The 13,741-nt window shown below is 33.7% G+C and overlaps 1 protein-coding gene across 2 annotated transcripts; it reads left to right on the top strand.

Annotated features, from left to right (window-relative positions):
* The first annotated feature begins 1,003 nt into the window (after window positions 1-1,003).
* On the top strand, window positions 1,004-5,109 carry LOC129901677 (putative pentatricopeptide repeat-containing protein At5g52630). Of its 2 annotated transcripts, none has more exons than XM_055976930.1 (4): window positions 1,004-3,977; window positions 4,406-4,512; window positions 4,617-4,810; window positions 4,922-5,109. In XM_055976930.1, exon 1 carries the CDS (start codon window positions 1,071-1,073, stop codon window positions 3,825-3,827), a length of 2,757 nt encoding a protein of 918 aa, XP_055832905.1. In that variant the 5' UTR covers window positions 1,004-1,070; the 3' UTR covers window positions 3,828-3,977; window positions 4,406-4,512; window positions 4,617-4,810; window positions 4,922-5,109. The 2 variants fall into 2 exon arrangements, with proteins under 2 accessions (XP_055832905.1, XP_055832912.1); XM_055976937.1 differs by having other exon boundaries at window positions 4,406-4,524.
* The last annotated feature ends 8,632 nt before the right edge of the window (window positions 5,110-13,741 follow it).

Below are 13,741 nucleotides of genomic sequence, written 5' to 3'. Positions count from 1 at the left end.
GTCATATTCCTGAAATTTGATAGTTACATTTTAAAATTAATTTGTTGAGCTTCTCACCTCAACTACTTTCATGAGAAATCACTACATTTAAGGCAAGAGTATGAGGGTTCTTTGAGCTCAATTGTTTTGGTCCATTTTGTTACTGCCTTTAAGAAAAAAAACACTATTTTTTGAGTGAAGTAGATTGTTGCATTCTAAAGATATAAATAATAATTATTATATTAATTCTAAGAACTGAAGAAGGCATGAAAAAATAAAAGATGCATTAATCAAGATAGAGATAATACTCAGTTGAAATTTGCACTATTAGATAAATTATCCCTCCCATTAGTTTTTGACAATGTTATGTTAGGGAGACCAAAAGTGCTTTCACTTTAGAAACTTAAAAGATTAAAAATGCTCATATTATATTTGAAGGACCAAAATAAGCCTACTCTCATAAATATGAGATAATTTTAGCTCAAAACTCAACATAAATTAATGGATACTTTCCATTATTTTCAAACTATACGTTTAGAAACTTTAAAGTAGTCAATAACCTCATTACATGAAGGATAAACATGAAAAAATTATTTCAACAATTTTCTTGAACTTTGAATTCTTTTCTCCATAATTCACTTAATATAAAATAATATAGATTTAATTTAAATACAATATTTATTTTGGTTGTTACTTAAATTTTATTGTAACGTATTGTTTAGATTCATCCTTAAATAATGATGAAAAGTCCCTTTTTATTTAACGACCGATTTAGTGCGATAGCGTGCTTACCTTAATATTTTTTTTCTCATTTTATTTTATACTTACCCTACCTTTTCACGATAGTTTCTATCCCATAACCTGCTTCTTCTTTTTTTTAGATTTTTCATTCAAATTATTATTGTGTTACATTATATAACGATGAAATAGAATACTATGCATCTAAATATTTTATTCATTAAAAATAATACAATACAATATATAACATAAAACCCAGTACAAAGTAAAAAAAAAACAAAAAAAAAACAGGCATAGAGGAGTAGCTTATATCGAACTGCTCCTCTTGCTGGTCAAAACGAACCAATTGGGCGATGGTTTTCGAATCAAGAATTTGCCGCCTTTATAAATGTCCTCTTCATCAGCTACAATTCACACTTTCTTCTCCCATTTTCAAGTTACAAAATAGTCTCTTTTCGAGCTCTATATCCAACTATATCTCCTACACAAACCTCCTTTCACATCTTTCCAAAACCAAATCTTTAACCCCAGGTCTTCAAATCCATGCCTATTTAACTAAACTTGGGTTATCTAATCATAGTAAATATAGAAACCATTTAATTAATTTGTATTCAAAATGTGGTATTTTTCACTATGCACAGAAACTGATCGACGAAAGTCCTGAACCAGATTTGGTTTCTTGGTCATCTTTAATTTCTGGGTATTCCCAGAATGGTTTTGGTAAAGATGCTATATGGGGTTTCTTAAAAATGCATTCTTTGGGTCTTAAATGTAACGAGTTTACTTTTCCTAGTGTGCTTAAGGCATGTTCTATTGAGAAGGAACTTTTTCTTGGTAAGCAGCTTCATGGGGTTGTTGTGGTTACAGGATTTGATTTTGATGTTTTCGTTGCGAATACTTTGGTTGTTATGTACGCGAAATGTGGTGAGTTTGTTGATTCTAGGATGTTGTTTGAGGAAATCCCGGAAAGAAATGTTGTTTCTTGGAATGCGTTGTTTTCTTGTTACACGCAAAATGATTTTTTTAGTGAGGCGATGTGCATGTTTCATGACATGATTGGTAGTGGAGTTAGGCCGGATGAATATAGTTTGTCCAATATACTGAATGCTTGTACTGGGTTAGGAAATATTGTTGAAGGAAAGAAAATACACGGGTATTTGGTGAAGCTCGGTTATGATTGTGATCCATTCTCATCTAATGCACTTGTCGACATGTATGCAAAAGGGGGAGATCTTAAGGATGCTATTACAGCTTTCGAGGGAATTGTGATACCTGACATTGTTTCATGGAATGCTATTATTGCTGGTTGTGTTCTTCATGAATGCCAATGGCAGGCTATAGATATGTTGAATCAGATGAGAAGGTCAGGAATTTGGCCAAATATGTTCACATTATCGAGTGCTCTCAAGGCTTGTGCTGCACTAGGACTCCCTGAGTTGGGTAAAGGGTTACACTCACTTTTGATAAAGAAAGATATCATTTTGGATCCATTTGTGGGTGTTGGTCTTATTGATATGTATTGCAAGTGTGATTTAATCAAGGATGCGAGGTTGATCTATGATCTGATGCCCGGGAAGGACTTAATTGCGTTGAATGCTATGATCTCTGGTTATTCACAGAATGAGGTAGACGATGCATGTTTAGACCTTTTTATTCAGACATTCACCCAAGGAATTGGATTTGATCAGACAACTTTACTTGCCATTCTCAACTCTGCTGCAGGCTTGCAGGCTGCCAACGTCTGCAAACAAGTTCATGCACTCTCTGTGAAGTCGGGATTTCTGTGTGACACCTTTGTAATAAACAGTCTTGTTGATTCTTATGGAAAATGTAGCCAGCTGGATGATGCAGCTAGAATTTTTGACGAGTGCTCTACTCTGGATTTGCCATCTTTTACCTCTCTTATAACAGCTTATGCTCTACTTGGTCAAGGTGAAGAAGCCATGAAACTGTATCTGAAGTTACAGGACATGGATCTCAAGCCAGACTCATTTGTTTGCAGTTCTCTCCTAAATGCATGTGCAAATCTATCAGCGTACGAACAGGGGAAACAAATACATGCTCATGTGTTGAAGTTTGGGTTTATGTCAGATGTGTTTGCTGGTAACTCTCTAGTTAACATGTATGCCAAGTGTGGAAGTATAGAGGATGCTAGCTGTGCTTTCTATGAGGTTCCTAAGAAAGGTATCGTTTCATGGTCGGCAATGATTGGAGGACTTGCCCAACATGGACATGCGAAACAGGCACTTCATTTATTTGGTGAGATGTTGAAAGATGGTGTATCTCCAAATCACATAACATTAGTTAGTGTCCTTTATGCATGTAACCATGCTGGCCTTGTTGCAGAAGCCAAGAAGTATTTTGAAACAATGAAAGACTCGTTTAGGATTGAACCAACTCAAGAGCATTATGCATGCATGATTGATGTCCTGGGCCGAGCCGGAAAATTAGATGATGCTATTGAGCTCGTAAATAAGATGCCTTTTGAAGCTAATGCATCTGTCTGGGGTGCACTTCTGGGTGCTGCAAGAATCCACAAGAACGTAGAGGTAGGGAAACATGCTGCTGAGATGCTTTTTAATCTTCAACCAGAGAAATCCGGCACTCATGTTCTCCTTGCAAATATTTATGCATCAGTTGGGTTGTGGGGAGATGTCGCAAAAGTAAGAAGATTCATGAAGAACAGTAGAGTAAAAAAGGAACCTGGTATGAGTTGGATTGAAGTCAAAGATAGTATTTACACTTTTATAGTTGGAGACAGAAGCCATCCGCGAAGTGATGAAATATATGCCAAACTGGAGAAGTTGGGAGAGCTAATGGCTAAAGATGGTTATGTTCCTATGGTAGATATTGATCTCCATGATGTAGAGAGGAGACAAAAGGAGATTCTTCTCTCCTATCATAGTGAGAAACTAGCTGTTGCATTTGGGCTGATTGCTACACCTCCTGGAGCTCCTATTAGAGTGAAGAAGAACCTTCGGATTTGTTTGGACTGCCATACAGCATTTAAGTTCATTTGTAAAATCGTCTCTAGGGAGATCATTATTAGAGACATTAACCGGTTCCACCATTTCAAAGACGGCTCTTGTTCATGTGGGGATTACTGGTGATACTTGAATGTGTACCATGCCTACCCATATGATGTCCATACTTCCTATTTATATGAATGTAGTTGAAAGACTGGATACATCAGATCATTTCCTCCGGTGCATTAACTTTGGTTTCGGCAAAGTGAGGCAAACTATAAGAGGTCAATCAAGGTATATCTTTTGAGATCACCTTGTTACTAATCAAATTCCAAATATTTTGCACGTTTGCTCAGCGAGATGCAGGAATAACTTTTTAAATACACAACATGTCTTTTCGTTTTGATAACTGCAACAAATAGCGGCCACTTTCTGTGGGTCTTTCTTTAAGCAAAATTAGCATGGATATATAGGTATATATATTATTAATGATGTATCAATTTTTTTAATCTATTTGTGTAGCTTAAGTGGCTGTCAGATGACTTTTTAGTCTGGCTATATTAAGGTTACCAATTTATAGTCATTATAGGAAAATGCCCTTTTCATAAGCTAATAACATTAAAAACAGTATACTATATAGATAAATTTCTTATCATTTAGTATGGTTTTGGATAGAAATATCTTTGACTTCATTTAACTTATTCTTTTGTTATTTTGATTAGTTTGATCAGTGTGGTGATGATCCTCTAAACAAGATGACAACTACAGAAGCAATTCGACGTCTTGTTGACTTCCATGGTTGTTCTCAGTGCTGTTACTTACCAAAGTTGTACGTTTTAATGTACCAAACCTTGATCTTTGATTTCTTCATCATTTGTCTAATTTCTTTTCTCATTAAATGTGATTCTTTTTTTGTGTGTGTGTTTGTAATAGAAAGGAACACTGCTAGATTCCAAGGGTAGCCAGGCTAGTTTCTTTATGCAGTCCTACACCTTAACCAAACGCTGCTTTGTTAATATGTCAAGAGACTTTGGCTATTACTGGCTGAGCGTAATAATCTGCTTGGTGGTCTCCTTCTGCATTTGAATCATCTATATTTATGTGGGAACCAAGTAACTTCCATCCAGGTAACTGATTTCTCCTTAGTGGGATTTTTAACTTTACCCCTCAATCCCTTGTGATTAATTTCTCCTACAAGAAGTCTCATTTTTTCGTTTGCTTTAATTGAAATTATGCAGGCAAGATGTGCATGTGCAGCTTTCATATTTGGATTTTGACATTCATATCGATTGGTGGTTTCCCTTCATTCATGGAGGGTATGAAAGTTCGTACTTCTTAATTATGTCATTCTTGAAAAAGCTACCTTACTATATGATAATACACAGCCACACAATTCTAATAGTTTGTCCTATATTTGCACTCAAAACGGGTTTGGAAAGGGAATGGGCGTTATGGTGTCACTGCATTTGTCATAAGCAACACGTTATCTGCAATGCCGTTCCTAATATTAATTGTATTTCTTTCTGCTACTGTCTGCTACTTTATGAACTAGTGAGAGTCATGCATCACTAAGCAAGCATTATGCATGCATGATTGATGCCGGAAAATTATATGATGCTATTGAGGTTGTAAGTTAGATGCCTTTTGAAGCTAATGCATCTGTCTGGGTTGCACTCTGGGTACTGTAAGAATCCACAAGAACGTAGAGTTAGGGCAACATGCTGCTGAGATGGATCCATGAGTTTTATCTCAAGACCGACCAAGTGATTGATACTATATTAGGAAAATTTGGGAAGCAAGACATAAAACATTGATGACTTATTAACAATTCAAATAGGTAGGATAAATATAGTATCAAGTTGTGCCCGTCCAACAACAAAACTTGTGAACAATTGATGACTCAAACAAGATTTGTCCTAACAGAAAAAATTCTAAGATATTTAATAAGATATGTCAAATGAAGATGATACCAACTGGTGACCCTCTGCCAAACTTATGAACAATTGAACAAAACAGAAAGATTTGCCCATCAATAAAATTTGTGACCAATTTAATTGTACCAATTGTCTTGACTGTCCGATAAAACTTATGAACTATTGAACTAACATAAGTTTGTTATTTCTTTAATCGCATGATGCCAAGACTATTTTACAAACCTTTCTTAAATAGAAACACAATATAAACAATGGTCTCTAATAATCATATTTCTCAAAATGAAGGGTTTTCAGAGAGATATGAATAGAGAAATTTTTGTTTGTAACGCTATTTATGCTTAAATTTACGATAATAGCGAGATTTTACTTGATTATAAAATATAGTAGCATTTTGATTTTGAAACGTAGCAGAATACATTAATATGTGTTCATAATAATAGTGAAATATGTTGTATCCAAACGCAAAATAAGTGTATTCGCACGTATATAATGTTCATAGCAGAATACATTGTATCTGTACGTATAATAATAATAAAATATATTATATCCTCCAGCTTAATAAGTGTATCTGTGCATATACAATGTCTCTGCCTAATTGTATCTGCGGGGATAACAAGTGTATCAACACATATGTGTAATAAAACCTCAAAATAACGATATATTGTGTACAACAACATACATAGTGTAATTCTACATGTGGGGCATGGGAAGAATAGGATGTGAGCAACCTTACCCCTACCTTTGTGGGTAGAGATGTTGTTTTCAATAGATCCTCGCCTTCAGAAAAAAGTGTAATCAAAATAAGGTAGAAAGAAAAATAACTATCACAAATCAAACTAGAAAAGGGCTGATAATAAAATGGAAGGATGAGATACTATGTGAATACTAGGTAAGATTGCTAAAACAAAGAGAGAAACTGAGGAGATGAGGTTAGCTCTTTGCCTCCCCAAGTAAATGTACTACAACACTTGTCTACTTACTATCCTTCTTTCCTAATCTCCGACCTTCAAATCTTTATATCTACGATCATGTGCTCAGTAAGTTGAAGATATACCATGTCTTGTTTAATCACCTTTCTCTAGTTTTTCTTTGGACTATCTATACCTTTTCTATACTTGTTACAATCAAACTTTCACACCTTATTACACCACACGACTCTTCTTTATATGTACAAACCACGTTACTCTCACTTTCTCATTATATTCTCAACAGAGGCCACTCTCATCGTCTCCTGTATAACTTCATTCCTAATCATGTCTCCCCGAGTATGTCTACATATCCGTCTGAGCAATCTCATCTCCTCTGCCTACATCTTCTAAACGTGTGCGTTCTTGACAGGCTATTTCTCTGCTTCATACAACAACATAGGTCTAACCACACTATGTAGAACTTACCTTTAAACTTTGGTGACATATTCTTATCACATTGTACTCCATATTTGAGCCTTTATTTCACTCACCAGGATCCAATACGATGAGAAACATCATTATCAATCTTTCTGTTTTCTTAGATTATAGACCCCAAATACTTTTTTTCTTGGATATGCCTTGTGAATCAATCTTCACTTCCATCATTGGTTCTTGCGTTTTTGTCACTAAACTTGCATCTCAAGTATTCTATCTTAGTACAGTAGTGCGGCTCAACCTTAAATTTTTAGATTTCAGAATTTGTCTCCTAACTTCCAACCAATCGTTAAATCCACCGCACGTCTTATTAATCAATTCTATGTCATCTACGAATAATATATACCACGAAACATTCTCTTGAATATGTCACATCAATTTGTCCATTAATAAGGCAAATAGAAATGGAGACTAAGGATCGAACCCTGACACAACTCTATCATGCCCAAGAAGTTTTCGAAGTCACCTACCGCTGCTTCTACATTGTAGTCTTGGCTGCATTATAGATGTCATATATTACCTTAATGTAAGCTACAAATACACCTCTAGACTCCAAACATCTCCATAGCACTCTATAGGAACTTTATCATATGCATTTTCTAGGTTAATGAACACCGTGTAAGTTTCTATTTCTATCTTTGTATAACTCCAACAATCTCCTCACAAGATTGGTGACTTTTGTCGTTGACTGTCCTTCCATGAATCCAAATTGGTTCTCAAAGATAGACTCACCCCTCATCATTCGCATCTATCTCCACCTCTTTCTCCTACACTTTCATAGTATGACTTAACAATTTGATACCCCTATAATTGTTGCAATTTTGAATACCTTTCTTGTTCTTGTACATCATAATCATGGTACTCCTTATCTACTCTTGTGACGTTTCAACCACCTGAAAGATGACATTAAACAACCTAATTAGACACGTTGAACCTATTTCACTTGTGGTCTCCAAAATTTCATTGATATCTCGTCTAGACCGGTCGCTTGTCTCCTCCTCATACTACGTATTTCCCATTTCACCTCTATAGACTTAATGGACTTGCAATAACCAAAATACCAACAACTCATGTAATGCTCTAACTCCCCCATCACAATATACCTACCCTCCTCGTTATAAAAGATGTTATGAAAATACGTCTAACATCTCCATTATATGTGTTCCTCTTCTATCAATACTTTTTCATTTTCGTCTTTGATAAGCTTCACTTGGTCCAAGTCACAATCCCTCCTCTCTCTCTCACCTTAGCGAATATAATTTCTTGCCTCCACTTTTTTCCTTGAGCTCTTCATACAGGTGTTCAAAAGCTATTCTTTTAGCCTTGGTAACCACTAACCACTAGCTTTGCTTTCTTATTGCTATATTTATTAAAATAATATTATTTCAAATAAATATAGAACCTTAATTACTATATTACATAATTTTTTCATATAAATATTTGGGGACAAGGAAGGCCCACAAGTAAAATCAGGAAACTGGTTTATAGGCCATCTAGAAAGAGGAATTCCCACTTACTGTTATTTTTGTTTCCTTGAAGACCCATTGGGCCCCCCACTAGGCCCATTTCCATGTCACTTCTCATGTTGCATGGCCCACAACACCTATGGGCTATGACGCTGTGCAAGTGGACTTCACGCAACTTGATAACGCCATTTGCCCATAGTTGGTGATGGCATTACAACAACTTACCCCCTCCCTCCCCTCTCCCCAAAAAAATAATAATCTGAGTTCCTTTTATAAATAAATATTTGTGTTTACGAACCTTCAAATATGTATAATTTTATAAAGATTTATTAGTCAATAATAGTAGTAATTAGTAGGGGTGTGCATCAGTTGGTTCGGTTCGGTTTTATGTATTATCGATTTAGTTTATTGATTTTTGGTTTTGAAATATGCTAAACCAATAACAAATCGATAAGATATTTTGTTTATCGATTTTAGTTCTTAACAGTTCGATTTTTGATTTAACCAATAAGAAAATGCTCATATAAAATAATTATATTACTTCTCCAATAATTTGGCGCGACAAGACAATAATATAACTTTACGGAATGCTCATAAAATAGAAACAATAGTGACTAACATGAAAAGAACTCTATAAGTGTAACACAAATAAAAGAATTAGGACAATAGTGTGAATTGAAGGCTAAAGAGTAAAGATAGTAACCAATAAGGTATTGATATTAATATTTATTTATGGGTAAAGTAGTAAATTACTATTGTATTAATAGGTTATTGGTTTACCCAATAATCCAATATTAACAATCAATATCGAACCAATAATCCGATAATTTTTTTTTTATATAAAATCATTAAAAACCCATTAACCTAATAACACTTTTTTTCGATTCGATTTATTGGTCGGTTCGGTTTTTGCACACCCCGTAATTAGTTATTCTCTAATATAATTTTTTCACATAGTATGAACAATTGCTTCACGCCGAGCATGATTTTTTTTTTTTTATTTATAAAATTTGAAATAATGGATCTATTTTTATAGAACATAAACTTGTGAATCAAATTTGCATTTTAAAAAATAATTAAAATCATAATTTGAAATCTCAAATCGTGCTTTTTGAAAAATTTAAAAACATGATCATAATTTTAAATTGCATGTCCAAATGGTGATATGAAATTATAATTTGAAATTATGAATACATATCATATATGTTCAAGTACAAGCTTAAAATTGAAGATAAATAGTGCTTACTATCCGACCATTTGGACTTACACACTTACCCACCCCTCAAAATCATTTAAAATAATTTGGCATCTACACACTTTCTCAAGAATATATACCCAACTTTAAACAATCTAATAATTTTCATTCTGGATATTATATTATAACAATTAATAAAAGAAGATTAGGAATAAAAATATTATATTAGTACATATATAATAAGCTTGTGGACACTAGTCACTAGCCAAGATTGGCTCAACCACCCCCTTGATACGATCTTTTATCATCTTGTACCAAAAATAAGCCTTAAATTTCTCAAAGTGGCCACTTTTTCTTCATCATATCCCAAAACAACCAAATACCCACACATCCACTAAATCCAGCTATTACATATTTTTTATGTTTCAATTTATGTACCACAAATCAAATTTTAAAAATAAAATAATTTAATTTGATTTGTAAATTTAGATATGAGATCTTTAAATTTTTTAAAATAAAATTCATATATTTAAAAACTATGTAAAAAGTATTATGTGTTACGATAAATGACTATTCAAAATATTTAAAAGCCATAACAAAAATTCGGTTAAAAAAATTGTTTGAATCTTAAAATTTGAAATGTAACACATAAATTGAGACGAAGGAAGTAATACATTATAACATTTTATCCTATGATATAGGGGTCCTTTGCACTTTTGTGGTGATTTTTAATTTTTGCCTCTCAAGATAAATAACATTTTTTTGTGGGACATAAATTTATATTTTCACATCATAATTTTTGTTATAAATTATATATTACATCTTTAAAGAATTTATGTCCCGTTAAACATAAATTCAACTTGTTAAAAGTAATAGTTAAATATCAATTTATTTAACTGATAATAATTAAAAACCAAAAGAACAATATCAAATGATGATATCCATTAAAAAAAATAAAATCTTGAAACAATCACAATCTTCTTAAAATATATATTAAATCCAAGTCACTTTCTTAGGGCCCATGCATAAAACCCACTAACGTACAATATAACATATTTTCATTTTTCCAAAGTCCATTTTATATATGCATATGATATACACATTTCTTACTTCATCTTGTTCTAACTGATATACCATTTTTTGAGGTTTTCTCTTTTTGTTGATCATGGAGAAGAGTAAATCTTTCCCTTATCACTCTGCATCTTATAAAGAAGCAAGATTTGATTTCGAGGATCGATCAAAATCTTTTAGCTTCAATGGACCGGTGGGAGAAAATTCGGAGACGAAGAGGAGGAGGAGAATAGCTAGTTATAACATGTATACCGTTGAAGGTAAGGTTAAAACATCTTTGTTGAACAGCTTCAAGTGGATTAAGAGCAAATTCTCAGATAATTATTACGATTAGTGGTGTGTTTAATTACAGGAGAACTTAATTTTATATGTTTCCTGATTCTCTACTTGTTCTTGATATTGCCATGTAACAAATGGTTTCTTGAAGGTTTTTTTGTATGGTGATTATATGAATAGGGTGTATGTGTGATGAGAAGGAAGAATTAAGTCATGATTAGTGTACATATGTGTTTCATGTACTTGTTTTGGTTAGTTTTGAATGAAGTTTAGACTGGAATTGCTAATTTGTGTTCCTGTCTGTTCAGTGACGGATCCAAGATTTCTTTAAGAATGTTCAATAGTTATTGTTTCTTTTTATTTTGTTTGTTTTACTTTTTTTTAGTTCGTTCAAGAAGAACGTCTTTTTCTTTTTTTGATAACTTTTAAATTTTAATATGTTTAAGACCACAAGATTGAATGACATTTTGGTAATTCTACGTTTCTTTAGTTTAAAACCACAAAATTCAAAAGTTTGTTTTAATTTTTTTAACTCTATATCAAATCAAATTAGACAAACTAATTGAAACGAAAAAGACTGTATATATACAATTTTCATTTATAGAGTTTAATTTTTGGGAAAAAGAACATGTCGTTGTCTCCATTGCCCCACTACTCTTTGAGCATTAAGTTGACATTACACTACTGCAATAACAATATTTTTTTATCGACAGTATTAACTTTTTTGAAGTTTTTATTGATATTCATTAATTGTTATTGAATTTAATGTCACTATAGCGTTTAGGGATATTTACAAAGAGTGTTAATTGCCTCTAAATATATATATATATATATATATATATATATATATATATATATATATATATATTTTGTGACAATTAAACTATTAGCGTTAAAGATATTTTTGGCGTAGCATTAGTGGGATTAGGTCTTAATCTTCTTTTTTTCCCAACAAAGTTAACGTGTCAGAACTCAATTTTGTTAAATTCATTGAAAGAGATTGGACAAACAAGTTGATGAGTTGACCCCATTTGATAACCCTTCATGCCCCAAAAATCCATTTGTTGTACTGAAATGAAATTGCTCCCCTATTAACAAAAATTAGCACTCATATGATAATTGAATGGATTTAATGATTAATACTGATATGGAATAGTTCCACAAATTGGTGTAAGCTTATGGTAGAACTGAAACCTAAATAACTTGCAATCAATTTTAACAACTATTTTGTTTGTAGCAACTAAATGGTTCTTCAATAAATAGAAAACAGAAAAGTAAATATGATTTACTTTTATAAATTTTGAAATGGAAATCTAAAGGGAAAAAAACAGAACTGCATATTTAAAATAGCAGTGAAGTGTGAAGAATTATACTAAAAAAAAAGTGAATTAAAAAGAATTAGAGAATAAGGATAAAATGTAGGTATTAAGAAGAGAAATTTTCACCCACACCCGCTATTTTTTTTTTAAAAATTGATTCAACCAACCTCGCACCCACATTGACCGAAACTTACACTGTCCTGCATTGCTTTAGACCCGCCCTGCTCTATTGTCATTCTTACCCCCAAAAGGTTCTAATAAGTTTCTGATTAGAAAGAAAAAAAGGATTGATAATGAGTTTAAGTAGGGGTATCAAATGGATTGAGTTGAAATTAAGCAAATTAAAATAGGCGGAGTTAATAAATAGATTGGGCTAACAACAACCTCAAAGTTACTTGGCTGAACTGAATTAAAGATGGATTTGATCATCACCCGGCCAACTTGTCCCAATTTTCCCCAAATGTTCCACTCCCCACCCCCACCCTTTGCTCAAGCACACCCCCTCCCCTACCATCCATCGAGCCCCAAGCCTTCAGGTCTAACCTCCAATTTCGACCCGACTCAAACTTGAGACTCAAGATCCAACCCTCATTCTCAAGATTCAAAACCTATCCACGATCCACACCCGAAACGTGAAACCAAGACCCAAGATTTAAGACACGAGATCCTACTCGAGATTCCATCCTGATTCCAAGATTCGATCCTGACTCAAGACGCAATACTCAACTCTTATCCGAGACTCGACTTCAACCCAAAACCCAACCTTGACTCAAGAGCCTGACCTGAGACCTGACCCCAACTTAGGACCCAAGCCCTGACCCAAGACCCGAGATCCGACCCTATCTCGAAACACCTAGCATGGGACCTAGCCCTAACCTCGGCCTAGATTCGACACTCGATTCGAGATCGACCATGACTCGGGACCTGAGACCCTAGTCTCCACCTTGACCCGAGACTTGACTTTGCCCCCTAATGCAGGTGTAGACATCAAAATTTTATAGGACTCTACAAGACGAATCCTATTTCAGTTAGAGTTTTTTAGAGGCTACTCTACTCTAAACCTTAATTCATGCCTATAAAAAGAATATTATATTTCCTTGAAAATGCATCTTGAAAATTTCACAAATTCATAGAATATTTATAAAGAGATCAAAATATGTCAAACTCATGGGCAAAGCACTCTGCTGCGGCGAGCAGCCGGTTCTTATTGCATTTTCTTGATAATCGAATAATTCAAGGATATCCACAAATCCTTTCATGGAGATCAAGTTCAAATCATCCTAACTAGTTCGAGAAATACGCCGCAACGGCCCTCGAATCACGATGGAGATCAAATTCAAATCATCATAATTCGAGAAATATGCCACTAGCGGCGCTTGAATCACAGAGAAATC

Source organism: Solanum dulcamara, chromosome 1, assembly GCF_947179165.1.
Source record: "Solanum dulcamara chromosome 1, daSolDulc1.2, whole genome shotgun sequence".
Lineage (NCBI taxonomy): Eukaryota > Viridiplantae > Streptophyta > Magnoliopsida > Solanales > Solanaceae > Solanum > Solanum dulcamara.
This window is presented reverse-complemented; position numbering and strand designations above follow the sequence as displayed.

Excerpts from the sequence above, each read along its gene's own strand:
- LOC129901677 (XM_055976930.1), top strand. The coding sequence starts at position 1,071 with ATGGTTTTCGAATCAAGAATTTGCCGCCTTTATAAATGTCCTCTTCAT.